Consider the following 19,338-nt stretch of genomic DNA (forward strand, 5'->3'; position numbering starts at 1 on the left):
TATACTTAAGTCCTACAAAATAGACTTTAAAACCAAGACTATGGTAAAGGACAAAAGAAGGACACCATGTAGTGATACAGGGAACAATCAGTAGATTGTTCATCCAGTGTCCATCAGTAGATGAGTGGATAAAACAACTATGGGACATTCACACTTGGCTGTAAAAAAGAAAAGTTTACCCTTTGCTACAGTATGGATGGACCTAGAGAACATTGTGCTACGTGGAATAAGCCAGTCAGAGAAAGACAAATACCATATGATTTCACTCATGTGGAATCTAATGAACAGACTGAACTAACAAGAAAAATGGGGGCAGACTCATAGGTGGAAAACAGATGACAGCTGGAGGGGAGTAGTTGAGAGGCTGGAGGGATTGAACAAAAAAGAAAAAGGGGACAATAGTGTGGTGATTGCTGGGGGGTGTGGGGGTAGAAGGTGACTAAATGGTAATAGAAAAAATAGAATAAAGATTAAAAAATTAAGAAAAAATTTTTAAAAATTCCTTGGGGGGAAGAAAGAACTCTTCTAAAAGTAAAAACTCTGAGTAAGTCCTGATATCCAGTTGGCTGCTGATTACTTTGAAATGGTCTTCTTTCTGTGGAGCTCTTGCCTTTACACCTACCGTTCTGTATAAAACACTTTTTTCCCCATAACCTCTCTGTTGCCCAGTTTTGATAATACCAAATCCTACCTGCTCCTCCAGGCATCAGTTTAGAATTTACTTCAGCTAATCTTTCTTAGCCCTGACATATTAAGTACCCCTGTCATATGTCCATTCCATCATGTTTCTTCATTATTAACCACTTTTCTAGTAAATACTCTTCTGTTTTTCTCACTAGACTGTTAATGTATATACCATGCCTTTTTTATTGTTACAGCCATGATGTCTGATACAGCACCTAAGAAAGGCTAAGTATTCAATATATAGTTGAATAAATAAATACACCTTTGAAAACCATTACAGGAGCCCTTGTAATATATTGGAATACTTCAGTATACCATATTGTATTGACTTTAAAGTGCCATCTATGTTAAATTCATAATTATTTTTATATTTTCATTATTTTATTATTTTATGTACCACCAAGAAAAAAACTATCAATTATCCTACAACTGAATTCCAAGAAACTTTCAATTATGTAATACTTTCCTATTTCAGAGTTGTTAGAATACATAAAAAATAGTGTATTAAAGAGTCTATGAAAATTTAAAATTCATGGGACATCATGAAGCTTTTTTAAAGATGCAGTTTCTTTTCATCACCAACAATTTATAGCCCAACATTAAAATAAAAGTACTTATACAACAAAAAAATAAATAAAAATCAATCCCATTAGTAAAAAATTACAAGTAATTTTTTAATTGTATAACTCAGTTATTAGGATATTAGTTCAGCATTAATTTATTGATGAAATTTTTTTTAACGTGTAAGGGATTGTATCATGACAAAACAGTGGTACTCGAATAGGTATCAGAGTCCTATTACATAAAAATTATTGAGGACCTCAGAGACCTGCTTCTAGAAAGGTTTTGTTTATATGTGTTGATATTGACCATATTAGAATGTAAAACCAAAAAACCTTAAAAATGTTTATTAATTTGTATTTAATAAATCCATTACATGTTAACATGAAAGCATACTTTTTAAGAAAACAAATTAGGAGAGTAAAATGACTTTATGGTTTCACAGATCTCTTAAATGTCTGGTTTCATGGAATGCAGCTGGGTTCTCATATTTGTTTTTGAATTTAAACTCATGGTATCACACATCAAGAAGCCTCTGGAAATTTTTACTGAACACTGAGAGAGAATGAGGAAATGTATAGGACATCTTTAAAATGCTTCTGAAAATGTTTTTGATCCCATGAACCTCCTGGAAGGGTCTTATGAGGCATTCAGAGGTTCCCGGATCACACTTTGAGAACTTCTGTGTTGAAGTATATTTATTTTATACTAAGAGGTTATATTTAATGAATAAACATTAATGGATTAAGATAAAATAGAATTCCAAAAATTGCATTTTTATATGATTATATACTGTTAGAGCAAATACAGTGAAACTTTCTAATGCTAAAAAATATGAAATACTCCATATTAACTTGGAAGACATTTAGTTTTTAAAAGTTAACACAAGGGGGAATGTGGGCAGAAAAAACTCAGCTCCTTAATGGATAGACTGAAAAAAAAAAGACAGCAAAGTGAGGTAAAATATAATTTATATACATATCAATTATATTCAGCTTTAGATACTATATAGAATTTGAAAGCCAATAATATCAAAGAAAATAATATTGTTTTAAAGGAACGAATAAGTTTATCCAGTTAGATTTGAATTCTATTATCAAGTAAGTATATGTGATCAAAATGGAAAAGTTGATTGCATTGATTACTATGATAATCTCATAAAAAATTAACAATAACACAACAGTGGAAGAAAAGTTCCATTTGCTATTTCTTTTAAACAATGGATGTAAAGTATTGAAAATAAGTCTCTTCATTTGTGCTGTATAGAATTCTTTGCCATAAATATCAGATGGGTCAAAGCACTGTTTGAAAAGTTTAGGAGAATACATTTTTGGCCCATTTGCCTGTCTTGATGGGGGACATACACTTTTGGGTATTTTTTCAAAGTTGGATACCATAAAAATAAGATTATTTTAAAAAGGAAATGTGTTTAGTCTAATAGCATACATAAATGGAATTAAGGTAGTAGGGAAAAGATCACTTATATAAATGTTAGAAGTCTATTACTCAAAATATTTGAAGTATTGATGCAACTTCATGATAAGTGGCAGAAATAAGCACAGAAATTTTAACAATAAAGAGAATGTACACCTCCATTATGACAGAAAGAAATGTGAATTAACGATAATTGTGAAGCTTGCGACATTTGCATGATTTCTAGAAAACAAAGAGTTACATATTGTTATATAAGTAAAAATATAAGAAAAGAAATGACATATTTTGTTTGATACCTATGACAGTATGAAATGGTTATATCATTTTTTTGTGTCCCATTTTATGAACAGAACTTATTTAACTCAAAATCAATATAATTTGTGCAAGTGGTTTTGTAAAAGTGCTACACCTAACAAAAAGGGAAGTTGTTGACATTATTTTAGAGGAAAATAATAGTTTAATTTTTTTCTCCTTAAAGAAACAAGGTCCAACTAATCCAATGCTATTTCATCTTGTTCGAGATGTCAAACAGGTAAGAGATTTTTTTCCCCAAAAATGTTACCTAAAAAAATTATTTACATTTCATCTGATTCCAAAAAACATTTAAAGACTCTTAAAAATAGCAATAAAATGACATTTTTAGAACAAAAAAATAAGGACTAAATATGTGGTAACATAGAATTAAAGAACTTGATGTATCAGAAATCAAGAAAAAGGAAATTTTATGAAATTATAATCAAATTTCCTGAGCGTCTAGTCATCCAAGGTTATGGTGAATTTCATAATGCTCATTAGTCCATAAAGGAAGATCATTGATAGAATGAATCTATCTTCTTTCTCTGTGTTCAGAAGAAATTTGTTTCTGGGGCAAATAAGGGACATTGAATAAGGACATTGAGGGAAGCACTGGGTTGTGATCTTCACAGAAGATTTTGCCAGTAAAGATGCGAAATGCGTGCTTCTGTGCAAGCACTCTCCCTCCTCCCTCCCCTCTCTCTTTCTGAATATATGGTATTGGTGGTGACTGAATGAAATTATTACATTGTCATATGGTCTAAAGCCATTTTTTGGTGACTGAATTTGATGTATTCATAATCATCCTCTGTTGGGATTCTTTGTGAATTAATAATAGTTTTAAATATTTATTTAAAAATTTATAGCCATTTAAATTATTGGTATCTAATAGTTTTATTTTCCTAGGTGAAAAAGTACTCTTAATTAATTGAAATATTTTTAAGTTTCTGAACTAAAATGCTTGCTTTCTAGAATCCTTCCTTCAAGCTTTTACTTGCTATTAAGTGTGAGTATACTATTAGAAAACTGAAAAATTAAGATAGAAATGTACTTTTCTGTGTTTTGTAACTTATGTAATACTCCACTAGCCTATCACATAGGAAGAGCCTAGGTTTTGTTATACTTAAAAAGTAATTTTCTTTATTTCAGTTTTTGCATGTGCTTTTCTTTATAGCTTGATTGAAAAGTGTTTTCTGTAATATTCATGCATTTAAAGTGTATAGTTCAGTGGCTTTTATAATATTCTCAGAGTTATGGAACCATTACCACAATCTACCTAATTTTAGAGTATTTACTCCAAAAAGTAACCCTGTGCCCATGAGCAAACCTTCCTCATTCGTGCCTCTTCTCTACTCTCCGCCCAAGGCACTGTTAATCTGTGGATTTGCCTATTCTGGACATTTCACATTCATTTTTTGTTGTTTAAATAATTAAAGCTCTTTAACTTTTCCCAGAAAGCTTGAGTAATGGGAGAGACCTTTAGTCTAGGGGGTTTCTAAAACACACTTGCACTATGATTTACTTATGTGGGCTAGCAGAAAGAACTGCAGTTGTTAACTCTACGTTTATATCAGTGGCTATAGGAATAAGCCCAATATTTTTATTTTCTTAAATGAAAAAATCTTAAAGGCAGTAATTGAGTATTTTCAGATTCAAATTAATAAGCTGAGTTTTGTGCAAGTTACTTATATAGTTTGAGAAATTACTTACGATTTTTAGATAACTTACTTTATTTTCCTTAATTTAAATATTTCTCATTCAGGTGGGCTCATACCAAAATGGTATTTGTAATATTTTTAAAAACAATATCATACATGACATTCTCAATCATAAAGCATATTTTGAGGTTTCTTAATATAAAATAATAAAAATCTTTTTTTTAAGATGAACATTTTAAAATTAATTTTTAAATCAGAGATGTAAAAAGTATAGAGAGTTCTAAATTCATGAAATTATAATTAGGGAAATGGAAAGAATGATGATGGTAGGAGGAGAGAATTAGCTAACATACGCATAAATCATCAGCCCTGGATGGTGTGGCTCAGTAAATTGAGCACCGCCTTGCAAACTGAAAGGTCACTGGTTAGATTCCCAGTCAGGGTACCTGGGTTGCAGGCCAGGTCCCCAGGTGGGCACGTGGGAGAGGCAACCCATTGATGTTTCTCTTTCACATGGGTATTTAGCTCTTTCTCCCTCCCTTCCTCTCTCTCTGTAAAAACAAATAAAAATAAATCTTTTTTTTTAAAAGAAACAATTAACTTTTATAGCATTATTTTTGCAAGAAAATGGTATTTGTGATATGTGCCACAGTTGGCTCTTAGAACTTCCTTTGTCTCCACATGTGAAGTATTAGGGCAGTGGAAACCAAATTATCTTTCTACTATAAACCATATTTCTGTCCTGAACTACAGTGTTGAGACTTCAAACTTCATAATCCCTTTTTCTTCCAAAAGGAAGAAGAGAAACAAGTCACTCCCTTCTCCTGTAAACATAGCTGCTGGAAACCCAGCTTTCTGTAACAAGTAAATATTTGTCATTTTGGAAAGTAGGTACATTTCTAGGCATTGTGTGGAATTACTGAGCAATACTATCCTTTTTTAAACTAATATTTTGTTTCCAGGGAAATCTTCCTCCAGGATATAAGATCACTCTAATTGACATAGGACTTGTTATTGAATATCTTATGGGAGGAACCTATAGATGCACCTACACTCGGAAACGTTTTCGATTGATATATAATAGTCTTGGTGGAAACAATCGGGTATGTAGCATTTGGGGGAAGAGAGTATATGTGTTTTAAAATTAACTCACTTTAAAAGTTAAAAGTTACATTTGAATGGTTAAAGTAGCATTGTCTTTAAACTGTGAGATTTTCAACTAAATACTTAGAAATATTTTGTAATTGATATCCTAAACAAATATTTTTTCGTGTGTATGCACACTCACTTATACGTAATATAAATTGACCTGAATTTTTATAGCATCTCAGCATATTTAAATCTGTAAAAACTAATAAGCTTTCATTTTCAGAGGTCTGGCCGAAATACCTCTAGCAGCACTCCTCAGTTGCGAAAGAGTCATGAATCTTTTGGCAATAGGGCAGATAAAAAGGAAAAAATGAGACACAATCATTTCATTAAAACAGCACAGCCCTACCGACCAAAGGTATTCTTATTTAAATATTATACTTTCTGGATTTTGGATTTTGTTCTTTCTAAACTACTGAGTATTATGAAATAAAAAACTATTTGCTTTAGTAAGAGTTGTCTTATGTTTTTGGGGGGGGTGTGTATTTTTAAAGGTTTTATTTATTTATTTTTAGAGAGGGGAAAGGAGGAAGAGGGGGAGAGAAACATCAATGGGTGGTTGCCTCTCACACGCCCCCTACTGGGGACGTGGCCCACAACCCAGACATGTGCCCTGACTGGGAATTGAACTGGCTACCCTTTGGTTCGCAGGCCAGCACTCAGTCCACTGAGCCACACCAGCCAGGGCATATTTTAGATATATTTTTGATTCTTCATTTTCTCATATACAAAAAGATACTCATTGTGAGTTAATGATTCTATTAAGTTCTTCATTTGTTAAATTTTTATTTTCAGAGTATGTTTATTAAAGTTGGGACAGTGAAACAAGGAAGGGCCTAGGATAAAAGAAGCAACAGGAAAGAAACTAGACACGGCTGCTTTGGGTCTTCAGAAATGTTATGGGAAAGAAGTGAGCCAAAGCAAGGGCTGCCGTCAGCTTACTGGAGAGTCAGAGAAAAGGGGACCTTGGAAACAGGTTCAGGGTTAGCCCAGGATGAGCTGCCGCTGCCCAGTGCCTCCCCGGTTGCAAGTCTCATGGCGTCCCTTAGAGTTTAGGAGACGCACACCCGTTAAGGGAGGAGAAGGGAAAGGGAAACACATGGGCACGCTCCTGGAAGGGAGAGCATGCCACAACCAAATTCTTAAAATTCGTTTTGGTAAATGCTTAACTGCCTCCTTTTATAACATTTTTGTTTGATTAACAACATGCAAGACAAAGGTATTATTGAAAATTTTTCATTAAAATTGTATTTTATTAGATATTAGTTGCAATATTTAGGCCCCCCCTTTTTTTATTTTATTTTTATTGTTGACACTGTTACAATTGTGTCCATTATCCCTCCTTTGCCCACCTCCATCAAGTCCCTCCCCCTCCTTCCCTCTGGCCATCACCATGCTGTTGTCTGTGTCTATAGTTTATACATATATGTAGGCCCTTTCTTTAATCTTGGGAAACTTTGTTATAAAAGCCTTTTTTTTTTTTTGAAATGCCATTTCTAAAAATGAATTTTAAGCTATAATAAAAATCAAGTATATAAAATTTATACTATTTGTGCAGTTATATGAAGTTAAGAAATACCATAAAGGAAATTTTATAGTAATTCTCACATGAGTATCATGACCTTTTTATAATGAGCTTTATAATATTTATTTTTCTTTGAAGATTGATACAGCTGTAGAAGAAGGAAAGAAGAAAAGAACCAAAGATGAAATTGTAGATATTGATGATCCAGAAACCAAGCGTTTTCCTTATCCCCTTAATGAACTGTTAATTTGGGCTTGCCTTATGAAGAGGCAGGTCATGGCCCGTTTTTTATGGCAGCATGGTGAAGAATCAATGGCTAAAGCACTAGTTGCCTGTAAGATCTATCGTTCAATGGCCTATGAAGCAAAGCAGAGTGACCTCGTAGATGATACTTCAGAAGAATTAAAACAGTATTCCAAGTAAGTTACATTTTACCACTTGGAACATTTAAAAAATCAAAATATATCATGTTTAAGTGAAGATTATAGTGCCTTGGACTAAGTGAGAATATATAATTTTATTGGTATAATTAAGAAAAACCCACTTTTAAAAACTTAGAAACTTTGCTTCCTGTGCTTATTCCAAAGAGATTATTGTTTGCATTTTCAAGTTAAAAAATTCAGCAAGGAAAAAGAAACACCAGAAGCCAATTTAATAATTGCACATAGTAGCAATTAGATTAGGAAAAGTTATGTTTGAAGTGGTAAAGAAAGGAAGAAAGAAAGCAAGGTTTAAGCTATGTTCTATGGGGATGACTTCAACTGAAAGGGCATCTGAGATGGTGGAACTACATATATAGAAGAATGAAACAGTTCACAGGAGTTTGCAGTTTACTTAGAACACTAATGGAAGACTAAGCTGGTCAGGTAGTTTTTGGGAAGCTTTAATGGGCTGATGTTGGAACAGGGTGTAAGAGTTGTTACTGAAAATAACTTCAGCAGGGATCTTATGATTACTAATTCACGATTTAAGATCCAGGTGTTTTTCATGATTAGATTTGTCTGTATTCACATTATTCCTTTCTACTGGATACTAATCCTCACCCGAGGACATTTTTTTGTTTTGTTTTGTTTTGTTTTGTTTTGACACAGAGAGAAACATTGATTGGTTGCCTTTTCAATATGAACCTTGACTGGAATTGACTCTGAACCTTTCAGTCTATGGGATGACACTCCAGTCAACTGAGCCATACCGGCCAGGGCTGGATACCAGTCCTTTTCCATGTTTGAAATAACTATATGGAAAAATTTTTAATTGAGCATTGTTAGTTTCAGTTTCTTTCCATGACCAGGGAAAGTGCTCAGGAGTCACCTTTTCAGTCTTGTTTTTAATGTGACATATTTTAATACTTTTTGATTTCCACATAGTAATAGATATCTGAAAACAGAGTTACTGTAATCCTGTTGCCTCACAATTCCCTAAGTGTGTGTGTGAATATATTAAAAACTAGAATATGTTATGAATGAATTTAAGAATAGTGGTTTAAAACTGCAATTTGGTAAACTAAATGTTTTGGCTTTTATCTTTCGATAGTGATTTTGGTCAACTAGCAGTTGAATTACTAGAACAATCCTTCAGACAAGATGAAACCATGGCTATGAAATTGCTCACTTATGAACTGAAAAACTGGAGTAATTCTACCTGCCTTAAGTTAGCAGTTTCTTCAAGACTTAGACCTTTTGTAGCCCACACCTGTACACAGATGTTGTTATCTGATATGTGGATGGGAAGGCTGAATATGAGGAAAAATTCTTGGTACAAGGTATACCTTAGAAATAATTTGATATAAAGTATGTAATTAGATTTTAAAAACAGAGGAATTAGCCCAGATGTATAGTAAAACACTTTTATTTTTGAAGGTGGTGGGGGTGACAGGGTAGGCATTTTATCCGATGTGACATGAAGTGTACTATTTCCCCTCCTGTTCTTCACTCTGAATCCTTTTCAGGGATGGTATGTAGGGATTGTTGCCCCTATGTGAGCCAGAAGCCTGAGGAAAACAAATGGAAGTATGGTGTTTAGAGCCCTGAGCAGCCATGAACAGTGTTGTTGCTTTATAAAAAGATGATTCCCATATTCTAAAATGCAGGACCTATCTACTAACTTAATAATCTGTCACTTTTAACTTATTTGAAATATATTGGATATACCTGATTTTTATGGCCGAAAATGTAGACAAAATGTTGGCTGGTACTTCTGGTTTCATCATAATGAGAGATATTACTTTAAACTCTCCTTTTTGTTATTTTATGTCTTAAATAAGGTACAGAAATATAGAAGGCAGAAATTAGACAAGTAGTTTAACCATTGGCCATAATAAGTAGATAACAAATACTAATCATCTACTAAAAATAATGGTGAAAGAATAACTGTTAAAAACCCTGGTAAGCAATTATAATTTCTTTGTGCTTTATGATTTTGCAGATAATACATAAAATTTTAAAAATTACCCTTTTGTATGGAGGCACAAGCTGAGCAATCTTATTAAGACACAGGACACTTACAAAGAGATTTAGGATAAAAATAAGCACACAGGACGTTCATAAGGCTTGAATTTTGTTTAAACAAAAATGTATTTTCTCAATGGATTGTAATCTGATTTTTTTTAAGGACAAGTCTTTAATTATTAAATCTTTTCTATACCCTTATCTCATAATATTCAAGTGTTTTATTACCTTTCAAACAATTCAACCTGGGCCTCATTAAATACAGTATGCAAGTAAAAATGAAGTTTTTCGTTTTTTCCCTATACTACCAGGTACAAAATAGCTAACTAATAATAAGGATATTTAATTTTTTATTGTTTGTATTATATTATTGGAAGTTATTAATTTTAACATGAATTTATGTGTTTCTAAAATTTTTAGGTTATATTAAGCATTTTAGTTCCACCTGCCATATTAATGCTAGAATACAAAACTAAGGCTGAAATGTCCCATATTCCACAATCTCAAGATGCCCATCAAATGACAATGGAAGATAGCGAAAACAACTTTCAAAACATAACCGAAGAGATTCCTATGGTAAGGAGAAAAAAAATTAATTTAGTGAATATAAATTTGTTGTGAATAAATGTGTATATTTATAAGTGTTATTTTTATTTTAGGAAGTGTTTAAAGAAGTAAGAATATTGGATAGTAATGAAGGAAAGAATGAAATGGAGATACAAATAAAATCAAAAAAGCTTCCAATCACACGAAAGTTTTATGCCTTTTATCATGCACCAATTGTAAAATTCTGGTTTAACACGGTATGTTTTTAAATTGTATGCACATAATGATTTTAAAAAATAGGCTTTAGTGGCCCTGGCTGGGTAGCTCAGCTGGTTAGAATGTCACCCTGATGCACCAAAATTGCAGGTTCCATCCCCTATTAAGACACATAGAAGAAACAACCAATGAACATATAAATAAGTGGAAAAAACAAATCTTTGTTTTCCCACTTTCTCTTTCCTTTCTTCCTTCCCCCCTTCCTCCCTCTCTGTTTCTTTCTCTCTCTCTCTCCCCTTGTCTCTCTCTCCTGCTCTCTCTCTGAAATCAGTAAATACTATTTTTTATATCTATATCTATATCTATATCTATATGCTTTAATAGACCTTGAGTTCATACTAATCTTGATGTAAATTAGATCACTGAAAAGCCATTTTCCATTTAAAAGTGCAGTAAGATCAACTTAGTTTCATACAAATTGATGTCATATTAAATGATAAAAAAATAACATCTTAGTTCTAATTGGAATTAGTTGTAGCTGGAACAAGAAATTCACTAAACAAATAAGTGGTAAACATACCTTTGTAAGTGGGTAACAGATACTAATCATCTACTAAAAAGATTGGTAAAGATTAATCAGAAAAAACTCTAATATACAATTACAATTTCTTGTGCTTTAAGATTTTTGCAGATATTGTTAAAATTTTGGAAAGAAGCCTTTCTTGCAGGATTGATGATGAAAAGTAATCTAGATAACTCATAATTTTATCATCCATATAACAACTGATGTCTTAATCATATTGTAGTACATGTTTGATTATCTGCCACATAATTGGCTTTTCTCTTGTCGTGGAAGAACAGATTTTACTAACGAGGCAGGGATGAACTCATCTGAAGAAACACATGAGATTACTCCTCATACTCATATACCAGGAGCTGAGCAAATGAATTTTACTCTCCTTCCCTGAAAAACTAATAAGTTTTTATTTTATTGTTATTTTTTATTGTTTTTCATTTTTATCATCAGACTTTTTAAGAATTGCAAAAATATACAAATAGCCCTGTGCTAAGATGGACACTTGAGAATTTGTTCCTTCAAGCATTGCTTTCTCAACCACATACTTGCCCATTAACGTAAGACTAATTCATTACATTTCCTTTTCAATATGGAAATTTTCTTACTCCATCTTGTTAAGATGTTGAAATTATGCATCTGATTACCTGAATTAATCCCCAAATTAAATCCTTAAAGTGGAGAAAATGTAGATTTCTTAGTTTGCATTCATGTGAATGACTTTAAAAATGGACAACCCGGGTGGCTACAGGAATTTCTCTTTTCTTTGTTTATTGCACTTTACTCCCCTTCTCTGCCATAGCTTAACATCATGGATGTGGCTTGTTTTAAGACTGGTAGAGACAAGGAGAATGATGAGAGGATTCTTACTCACAGTTGCTCAAGGGTCAATGAGTCTGGGTTTTCCTCTGAAATGAAACGATTATTTAGATGTTAGTGTACATAGACCGTATCACCTCCCTATAATCTTTTTTAAGAGTATCAAAAGTGGGGTGTTCCCTTTCTTAGGGAAAATGCTTTTCATATCAGTTTCCATTTCTTGGGATTTCAACCTCAGTGACTGGGAGCAAGGAAAATATCAGTTATCTTTCCCAGGGATACCATTCCATTGGGGGAGAGAAGAGGCAAGTAATGTGTTTCTTAATGATGGCAGTGAAGTTCTATAGTAAATTTAATACATTATGATACTTTAGGTATATTATATGTTAAATGGAATTATGTGGGCTAAGTTGAGGACATAAACCCTGGTATTACAAAATTGTTCCTATGGGAATTACTAAAAGGGCAACAAAGTTTTGGAACAGCACACTTACACCCTGGTGATTACTTATATTTTGATTGATAAATGCAGTGTCTGCACTGAAGAGTAACTTCTAAAACTATTTTAATGATTGAAGCATGAAGATAGTTCAGGAGAGCTCATTTGGTCTCTTGTGTATGCTTGAAAGTTTTCATAGTAAAAAATTTTATTTTGTAATCAATTTTATTTTATCTTGTATTTTCTCTTTTATTAGTTGGCTTACTTAGGATTTCTGATGCTTTATACTTTTGTGGTTCTTGTACAAATGGAACAATTACCTTCAGTTCAAGAATGGATTGTTATTGCTTATATTTTTACCTATGCTATTGAGAAAGTCCGTGAGGTATGTCTTTAGTTTTTTTCTAGCTGTAACTTGGTATATATGGATATATATTGTATATACATGGTAGATATGGTATATATGGAGGATGTTTTGTTTTGGGTATGTATAGGGATATGTGTTATTTAATGTGTATCATAATTTCAGTAGGTGATGACTTTATAGGAGAATGACTTTATAGTAGAACATGTTTATTTTTGCTGTTCTAAAAATCAGGGCAAAAGAATAGAGATCAGTGTGATGTTAACTTTGTTACAAATTACAAAGACAATGCTTTGTCTCAGAAATATAGCCTAGGTCTGTTTTTGCTTTATTTTTTCAACATTCATAGTTATATTCTCTCCCACTCTTTAAAAAATATTAAACATACATATAGCCAATCAGGTAAGTAAGTTATAGATTATCTTGCACTGCCCACTTACGTGTACTCTGTTACCCATTGAATTGTCATACATATTTAGCTCCCTGTGTCTGAGTTTTCAATTTAAATTGCAAATATATAACATTCTAATTTTAGGGGGAAAATGCTGTTTTTCTTCAAGTTTTATACTTTCCATTCAAACTAGTAACTGCATAAGTGTTGTTTTATAACACATTTAATTAATTATTTCTGAATTATTTTATATCTCTGCTTACGTTTAGAGAATATGCAAAATTGTGAAAATAAATAGAAGGCATTGTACTGCCCTACCATTTGGGTATCTTAAGAATTTATCTTGTTAAGTAGCTTATTATGCATTTTAACTCTCTCCAAGTGCCATGGTTTGAATACTTGTGAAATCTGTTGTTTTACCACCATCTTTGAAAAAATTAGGTTGTTATATGATAAAAGCGAGTTGCAAAGAACTCTTTTAAGTATATTCATGAAATAGTTTTGCAGAATTCATTCAGGGGTGACCAGCCCACAGGTCACATGTTGCCCAGGAGGGCTTGAATGCAGCCCAACACAAAATCATAAATTTACTTTAAATTTTTTTTTTTTTTTTTTTTTTTTGCTCATCAGTTTTTGTTAGTGTTTGTATATTTAATGTGTGGCCCAAGACCAGTCTTCTTCCAGCGTGGTCCAGAGACGCCAAAAGGTTGGACTCCCCTGCTAGACTAGTACAGGCATACTTTGGTGATATTTCAGGTTTGATGGTTCCAAACCACTCTAATTAAGTGAGTCTCTTAACAAAGCAAATCATAATTTTTTGCTGGTTAAAAGTCTTGCCTTCAATTTGTGAAAAAATGCAATACCTATGAAGCTATTAGAGCAAAGTGCAATGAAAGGAGGTATGCCTGTAAGAAAAGTTGCCTCTAGTGGGGGAGAGATTTAATTGACTAAGGGAGACTTAACTGGGAGGGAGACTTCAGTATTTATTTTATGATACATTATGATTTTGAAAATAGAAATGTATTACCATTTCCCACAAAAGTTATTTTAAATTTTTATATTCAAGGGAAAAGATTGGTACAAATACACATACTTAAATCTTTGAGTTAGTTATTTTCTGCAAATAAGGCACCTTTGGAACATCCAGGATATTCTAGTGTTGTTTCATTGAAAAATGAAATAACTTTTCAAAAGTATTTCACACTGCAGTTTAAGAATGGGTTCTAATTCAAGATTTTCAGCTTTGTAGTTGGTTGAGCAGGTCATTTGTGGAGAATTTTTGTCTCTATATAAAATGAGGATAAGTAGCATCTGTCTCTGATACCACTGAATTACCTTGGTGATCAAATACATCATCAGATGCCAGGATGATCAAAAATACTTTGAAGTACCAAAAGATGTGTAAAAATCTACTCTAATATTATACTTGAATGCTGTTACATTTTTTAAAAGGAAGAAACTGAACTCTTTTTTTTTTTTTTTTTAACCTTTAGATCTTTATGTCTGAAGCTGGGAAAATAAACCAGAAGATTAAAGTGTGGTTTAGTGATTACTTCAATATCAGTGATACAATTGCCATAATTTCTTTCTTCATTGGATTTGGACTAAGATTTGGAGCAAAATGGAACTTTGAGAATGCATATAATAATCAGGTTTTTGTGGCTGGAAGATTAATTTACTGTCTTAACATAATATTTTGGTATGTGCGTTTGCTAGATTTTCTAGCTGTAAATCAACAGGCAGGACCTTATGTAATGATGATTGGAAAAATGGTAAGTTGAGAGGCATCTGATAATCATATCATTGGTTTATTGTTATTATTTCCTAAAATCATTAAAACATTAACATAGTTTGAACTATGAATGTTTTCAATATATGTTTGAACCAGAGAATGTTTTCATGTTTATTTGCTTTATACTCCAAATCAGCCATTCCTAAGAGTATTAACTTTTGAAGAAAATATTTTGATGTGTATGGTTGGGGGCGGGAAACATTTTATGTTGAAATGCTTTAATTTTTAAATGCTACTTCCTATGGAATATTTGAGATCAGAAGGAAAGATATGACCTTTCATTCTGTCATATGAAGAAATGACAACATTATAATTTTTAGGTTGATTTGTATTATTGCAGTAATTGTTGGTTCACTGATCAAAATACAGATTTATTATAAATGTAACCTCGATTTGTATGTGGCTTCCCCCAATAGATTATTACCCATGGATGAATATTGCACATTGCAAAATGAGACAATATTCATTTTTTTTTAGATCTAAATGCTAAGCACTGTGCACCTAAATAAGTAGATTAAAGTTTTATTATGGCATTTCACTTAATCCTTTGAAATCCTGATTAGTGATGCCAAAATTCACATGGTGATTTAACAATAAAAATCAATTTTTAGTGATTTATTAGACAATACAGATCAGTTTGTCTCTTTTTCAATTTTTTTGAAATGAAAGAATTGTGAACTGTCTGACTTGCAAATGGAATTGTTAACCAGATATTGGTATCACTTATTTTTTCAATACCCATACTGATAATCCAGTTTGTTGTTTTTTCCTAGGAGGGTTTTTTTTTTTAATTTATCTCAATATTACATGTTATTTATTTGTTTATTTGAGAGAGGGGAAAGGAAGGAGAAAGAGAGAAATACTGATTAGTTTGCAGGTACCCAAGAGAAACATTGACCGGTTATCCCTTGGACACCCCCAAACCAGAGTCCTGGCCCATAGTGCAGGCATGTGCCCTGACTGGGAATTGAACCAGTGACCCTTTGACCCACAGGCCAGCGCCCAGTCCACTGAGCCACACCAGAGAGGGCAGACTCCTAGGAGGTTTTTATAGCCCAGGACAAGGCACCATGATGGGATTCAGTATGGGTGGAAAGAATGCCTTTGCTTGTTTGTTTGTTTTCTTTTTGCTGAAGTGGGCAAAGGACAGTTAGCAAAAGGAGGTAGAAAAGAGAGCCTGTACCTTCAATATAGGAACAGAACGGTTTTAGGAAAGAACACTTATGGAAATTGGTTCCTTGAATCTGTCCATCTGTCTGTACTTCTTTAAAATCTTCATGGACTCCAAGTAGACTCCAATTTGAATAAAAAAATACGATACAGTTCATTATATAAAAGATGTCCATGACTTGCCCAGCTTCACAGATCAGTTTTTACATGATCTCCTTGGTTAAGTTTTATTATGTTTCTGAATGCTAATATTAGGAATGAAAAACTCAGATGTTCTCTTTATCTACTAGAACATTAGAAACTTTTTTTAAGATGAATATTGTTATTGTGTTTAAATTTCCATGTATTTTAACAGTATTTATTTTTCAACAGGTGGCCAACATGTTCTACATTGTAGTGATTATGGCTCTTGTATTACTTAGTTTTGGTGTTCCCAGAAAAGCAATACTTTATCCTCATGAGGCACCATCTTGGACTCTTGCTAAAGATATAGTTTTCCATCCATACTGGATGATTTTTGGTGAAGTTTACGCATATGAAATTGATGGTAAGTATTATGTTTACAGATTTATCTTTTGGTTATTTTATATTTTAAATTCAGAACTGCATTATGGTAGTATTACATATTTTCACAAATCAGAGTATTACCAGCCTAACCCCTCCCTCAATATATTAGTTAATCCCAGAAAAATCATAACAAAATTTAATTTTAAGAAGTATTTTAGAATTTTTTTAGTAACAAATTGTGGAAACGTGGCCAAAACTGCCTTACACAATAAGGACATTAATAGCTCACATAACAAAGTTCAGAGGTAGAGTGATCTTGAGGGTTGTTAATTCATAGCTAAGGATGTCTGTTCTTCTCTTCTCATTGCTCTGTAATTACAATGTCTGATTCATACAGGGAATCCTGTTTCCCTTATGATTAGGATGCTCTGTAACTAGTAACAGGAAGAGAAGATACACTGTTTTCCATTGTACTCTTGGTGGAGGAGGAGTCCCTTTTCCAGCAGCTCCTATTGAACCTGTTCTTTCATCTCATTAACTTAAATTGCCTTCAATTTCACTTGCTCTGAAACAGGGCAAGTGTAATGGGATTGTATTGATTAGTTTAGACCAATCATGGTGCATTGGATAAACTCTTGAATTACAAAAATAAACAGTGAATACATTCTCTGCATAAGGTAATAGATTTTTTTTGTTTGTTTGTTTTAGTTAATTAGGCTAGATGACTTTTGAACACAGGTGATGCAGCCAGCTTTCAGGGATGTTGTTCTGCTGAACTCCAAATCTGGGTTGTAGAATCTTTACTTTGTTAGCCCTCTCTTCACCCCTCTTTCTCTCTCCCATCTTATTTCACTCCTCTCTCACTCCATACCTGTGTACCCATGTTGCTCTCTACGCATCTGTTTTATAGTTGATTAGGTCATTAGGCCAGATAGGGGTCATCAGTTGTTACCAAATGTTAAAGCACCGTGAGGTTTTATGAGCCTGGCCAGATTTTGTGTTTAATGGCTTCCTGTTCAGTGTCCTCTCCAGTTTTTCATTGCTCTTTCACTCATACGTGGACTCTAATGAACAAACTGAACTAACAAGGAGAATGGGGACAGACTCATAGATGGAGAGCAGGCTGACAGCTTTGGGGCGTGTGGGTTAGGGTGTAGAGGGATTGAGCAAAAAGGAAAAAGAACTCATGGACATGGGCAACAGTGTGATGATTGCTGAGCGGAGGGGATAAAAGGGGACTGAATGGTAATGGAAAAAAGTACAATAAAGATTTTTTAAAAATAAAAACAGTAAAAAAGGTGCTATAAAATTTGTCACTAATTCATGATTGACTATTTCCAGTCTTTGCCTGCTTAAATTGATTTTAGCCCTGGCCGGGTGACTTGGGTGGAGTGTTGTCCCATACACCAAAAGGTTGTGGGTTTGATTCCTGGTCAGGGCACATACGTAGGTTTTGGGTTCAGTCCTCAGTCCGGGTGCCTACCAGAGGGAGCAGATCAGTGTTAATCTCTCACACTGATGTCTCTCTCACTCTCTCTCTCCCCCCCTCCCTCTCTCTAAAATCAGTGAACATATCTTCAGGTGAGGATATAAAAAAATTGATTTTACTTTATATCTCATAACTTTGTACTGGGTATTAAAGCTCTTGCTCTTCCACTGGGTATTAAAGCTCTTGCTTTTCCCTTCCTGTATTCAGCTGTATTCTGACTTCAGAAACATTTGCAGTGGGGATAATGAAAGCAAGGAATTCAGATCTAATCATTGTATTTTCGAGAGGTACTTGAACCACCCCTTAAACCCTCTTTTGTGACATAATAAGATAAATTCAGTAATCTTTATGTTTGTAAATTGACTGTGAGTTTATCATATTCTTTTGTTCAGTTATTTTTCTTACAGAAATGTTACAGTGTGGCTGAATCTGGGGTTTTTATTCTCCTCAGTGCTCCTCCAGCTAAACCCTAGCTTGAGAGTTAGGCATAACTCAAAAATACATTTCCTTGCCCTCACTCAGTGGATTGAGCCCCAGCTTGCAAACCAAAAGGTCGCTGGTTTGATTCCCAGTCAGGGCACATGCCTGGGTTGTAGGCCAGGTCCCTAGTGGGGGCATGCAAGAGGCAACCAGTAGATGTTTCTCTCCCTTTCTTTCTAGCTCCCTTCCCCTCTCTAAAAGTAAATAAATAAAATCTTTTGAAATATATGTATATTTCTTTGTCTGGAATAGAGTAGTAGTACAGATACCCACATCTCTCACAAAATTATTTTGTGTTGGAATACTTTTAAGTTGGTGTTCCTATGGCTTCCTGCCCAGAACTTTTACTAGAATCTGTAAAACACATTTACACATCATCAAAACTTCCTTTATACAACAAACATAAGTACTCATTAGAAGCAGTTACTGATGAGTTACTGGTTTTGTTTTGTTTTTTTTTTTCCTTTCTTAAGTGTGTGCAAATGATTCTAGTATCCGTGAAATCTGTGGTCCTGGGACGTGGTTGACTCCATTTCTTCAAGCAGTCTACCTCTTTGTACAGTATATCATTATGGTCAATCTTCTTATTGCATTTTTCAAGTAAGAATTTTATTCAGTTGCTTATTGTAATGTCATTTAGTATACATTTCTGTTCAATTTGAAGGAAATAAACTAAATTTTAATTCTAAAAGCTTTATCAAGGCTTAAACTACTAAAACTTTTTTTTAATTTATACATAAGAAGGCATGCTTTTTTAAATTAAATGAGTTCTAAATTTGAGACAGTTATCTTTCAACAT

General features: G+C 33.3%; 1 protein-coding gene across 2 annotated transcripts in view; it reads left to right on the top strand.

Annotated features, from left to right (window-relative positions):
* The window catches only part of TRPM7 (transient receptor potential cation channel subfamily M member 7), a 115,468-nt gene that overhangs the window by 62,945 nt on the left and 33,185 nt on the right, over window positions 1-19,338 (top strand). For both annotated transcript variants that reach the window (XM_054565434.1, XM_054565435.1), the window contains exons 13-23: window positions 3,158-3,211; window positions 5,594-5,734; window positions 6,004-6,138; window positions 7,444-7,724; window positions 8,839-9,067; window positions 10,173-10,328; window positions 10,412-10,555; window positions 12,603-12,731; window positions 14,595-14,873; window positions 16,436-16,610; window positions 19,013-19,139. In XM_054565434.1, coding sequence (XP_054421409.1) covers window positions 3,158-3,211; window positions 5,594-5,734; window positions 6,004-6,138; window positions 7,444-7,724; window positions 8,839-9,067; window positions 10,173-10,328; window positions 10,412-10,555; window positions 12,603-12,731; window positions 14,595-14,873; window positions 16,436-16,610; window positions 19,013-19,139 — 1,850 coding nt within the window. The remainder of the gene's footprint in view (window positions 1-3,157; window positions 3,212-5,593; window positions 5,735-6,003; window positions 6,139-7,443; window positions 7,725-8,838; window positions 9,068-10,172; window positions 10,329-10,411; window positions 10,556-12,602; window positions 12,732-14,594; window positions 14,874-16,435; window positions 16,611-19,012; window positions 19,140-19,338) is intronic.

This window comes from Pteronotus mesoamericanus, unplaced genomic scaffold (genome assembly GCF_021234165.1).
Source record: "Pteronotus mesoamericanus isolate MK-2021 breed Mesoamerican mustached bat unplaced genomic scaffold, CSHL_Meso_final contig_164, whole genome shotgun sequence".
NCBI classification, from domain to species: Eukaryota; Metazoa; Chordata; class Mammalia; order Chiroptera; family Mormoopidae; genus Pteronotus; species Pteronotus mesoamericanus.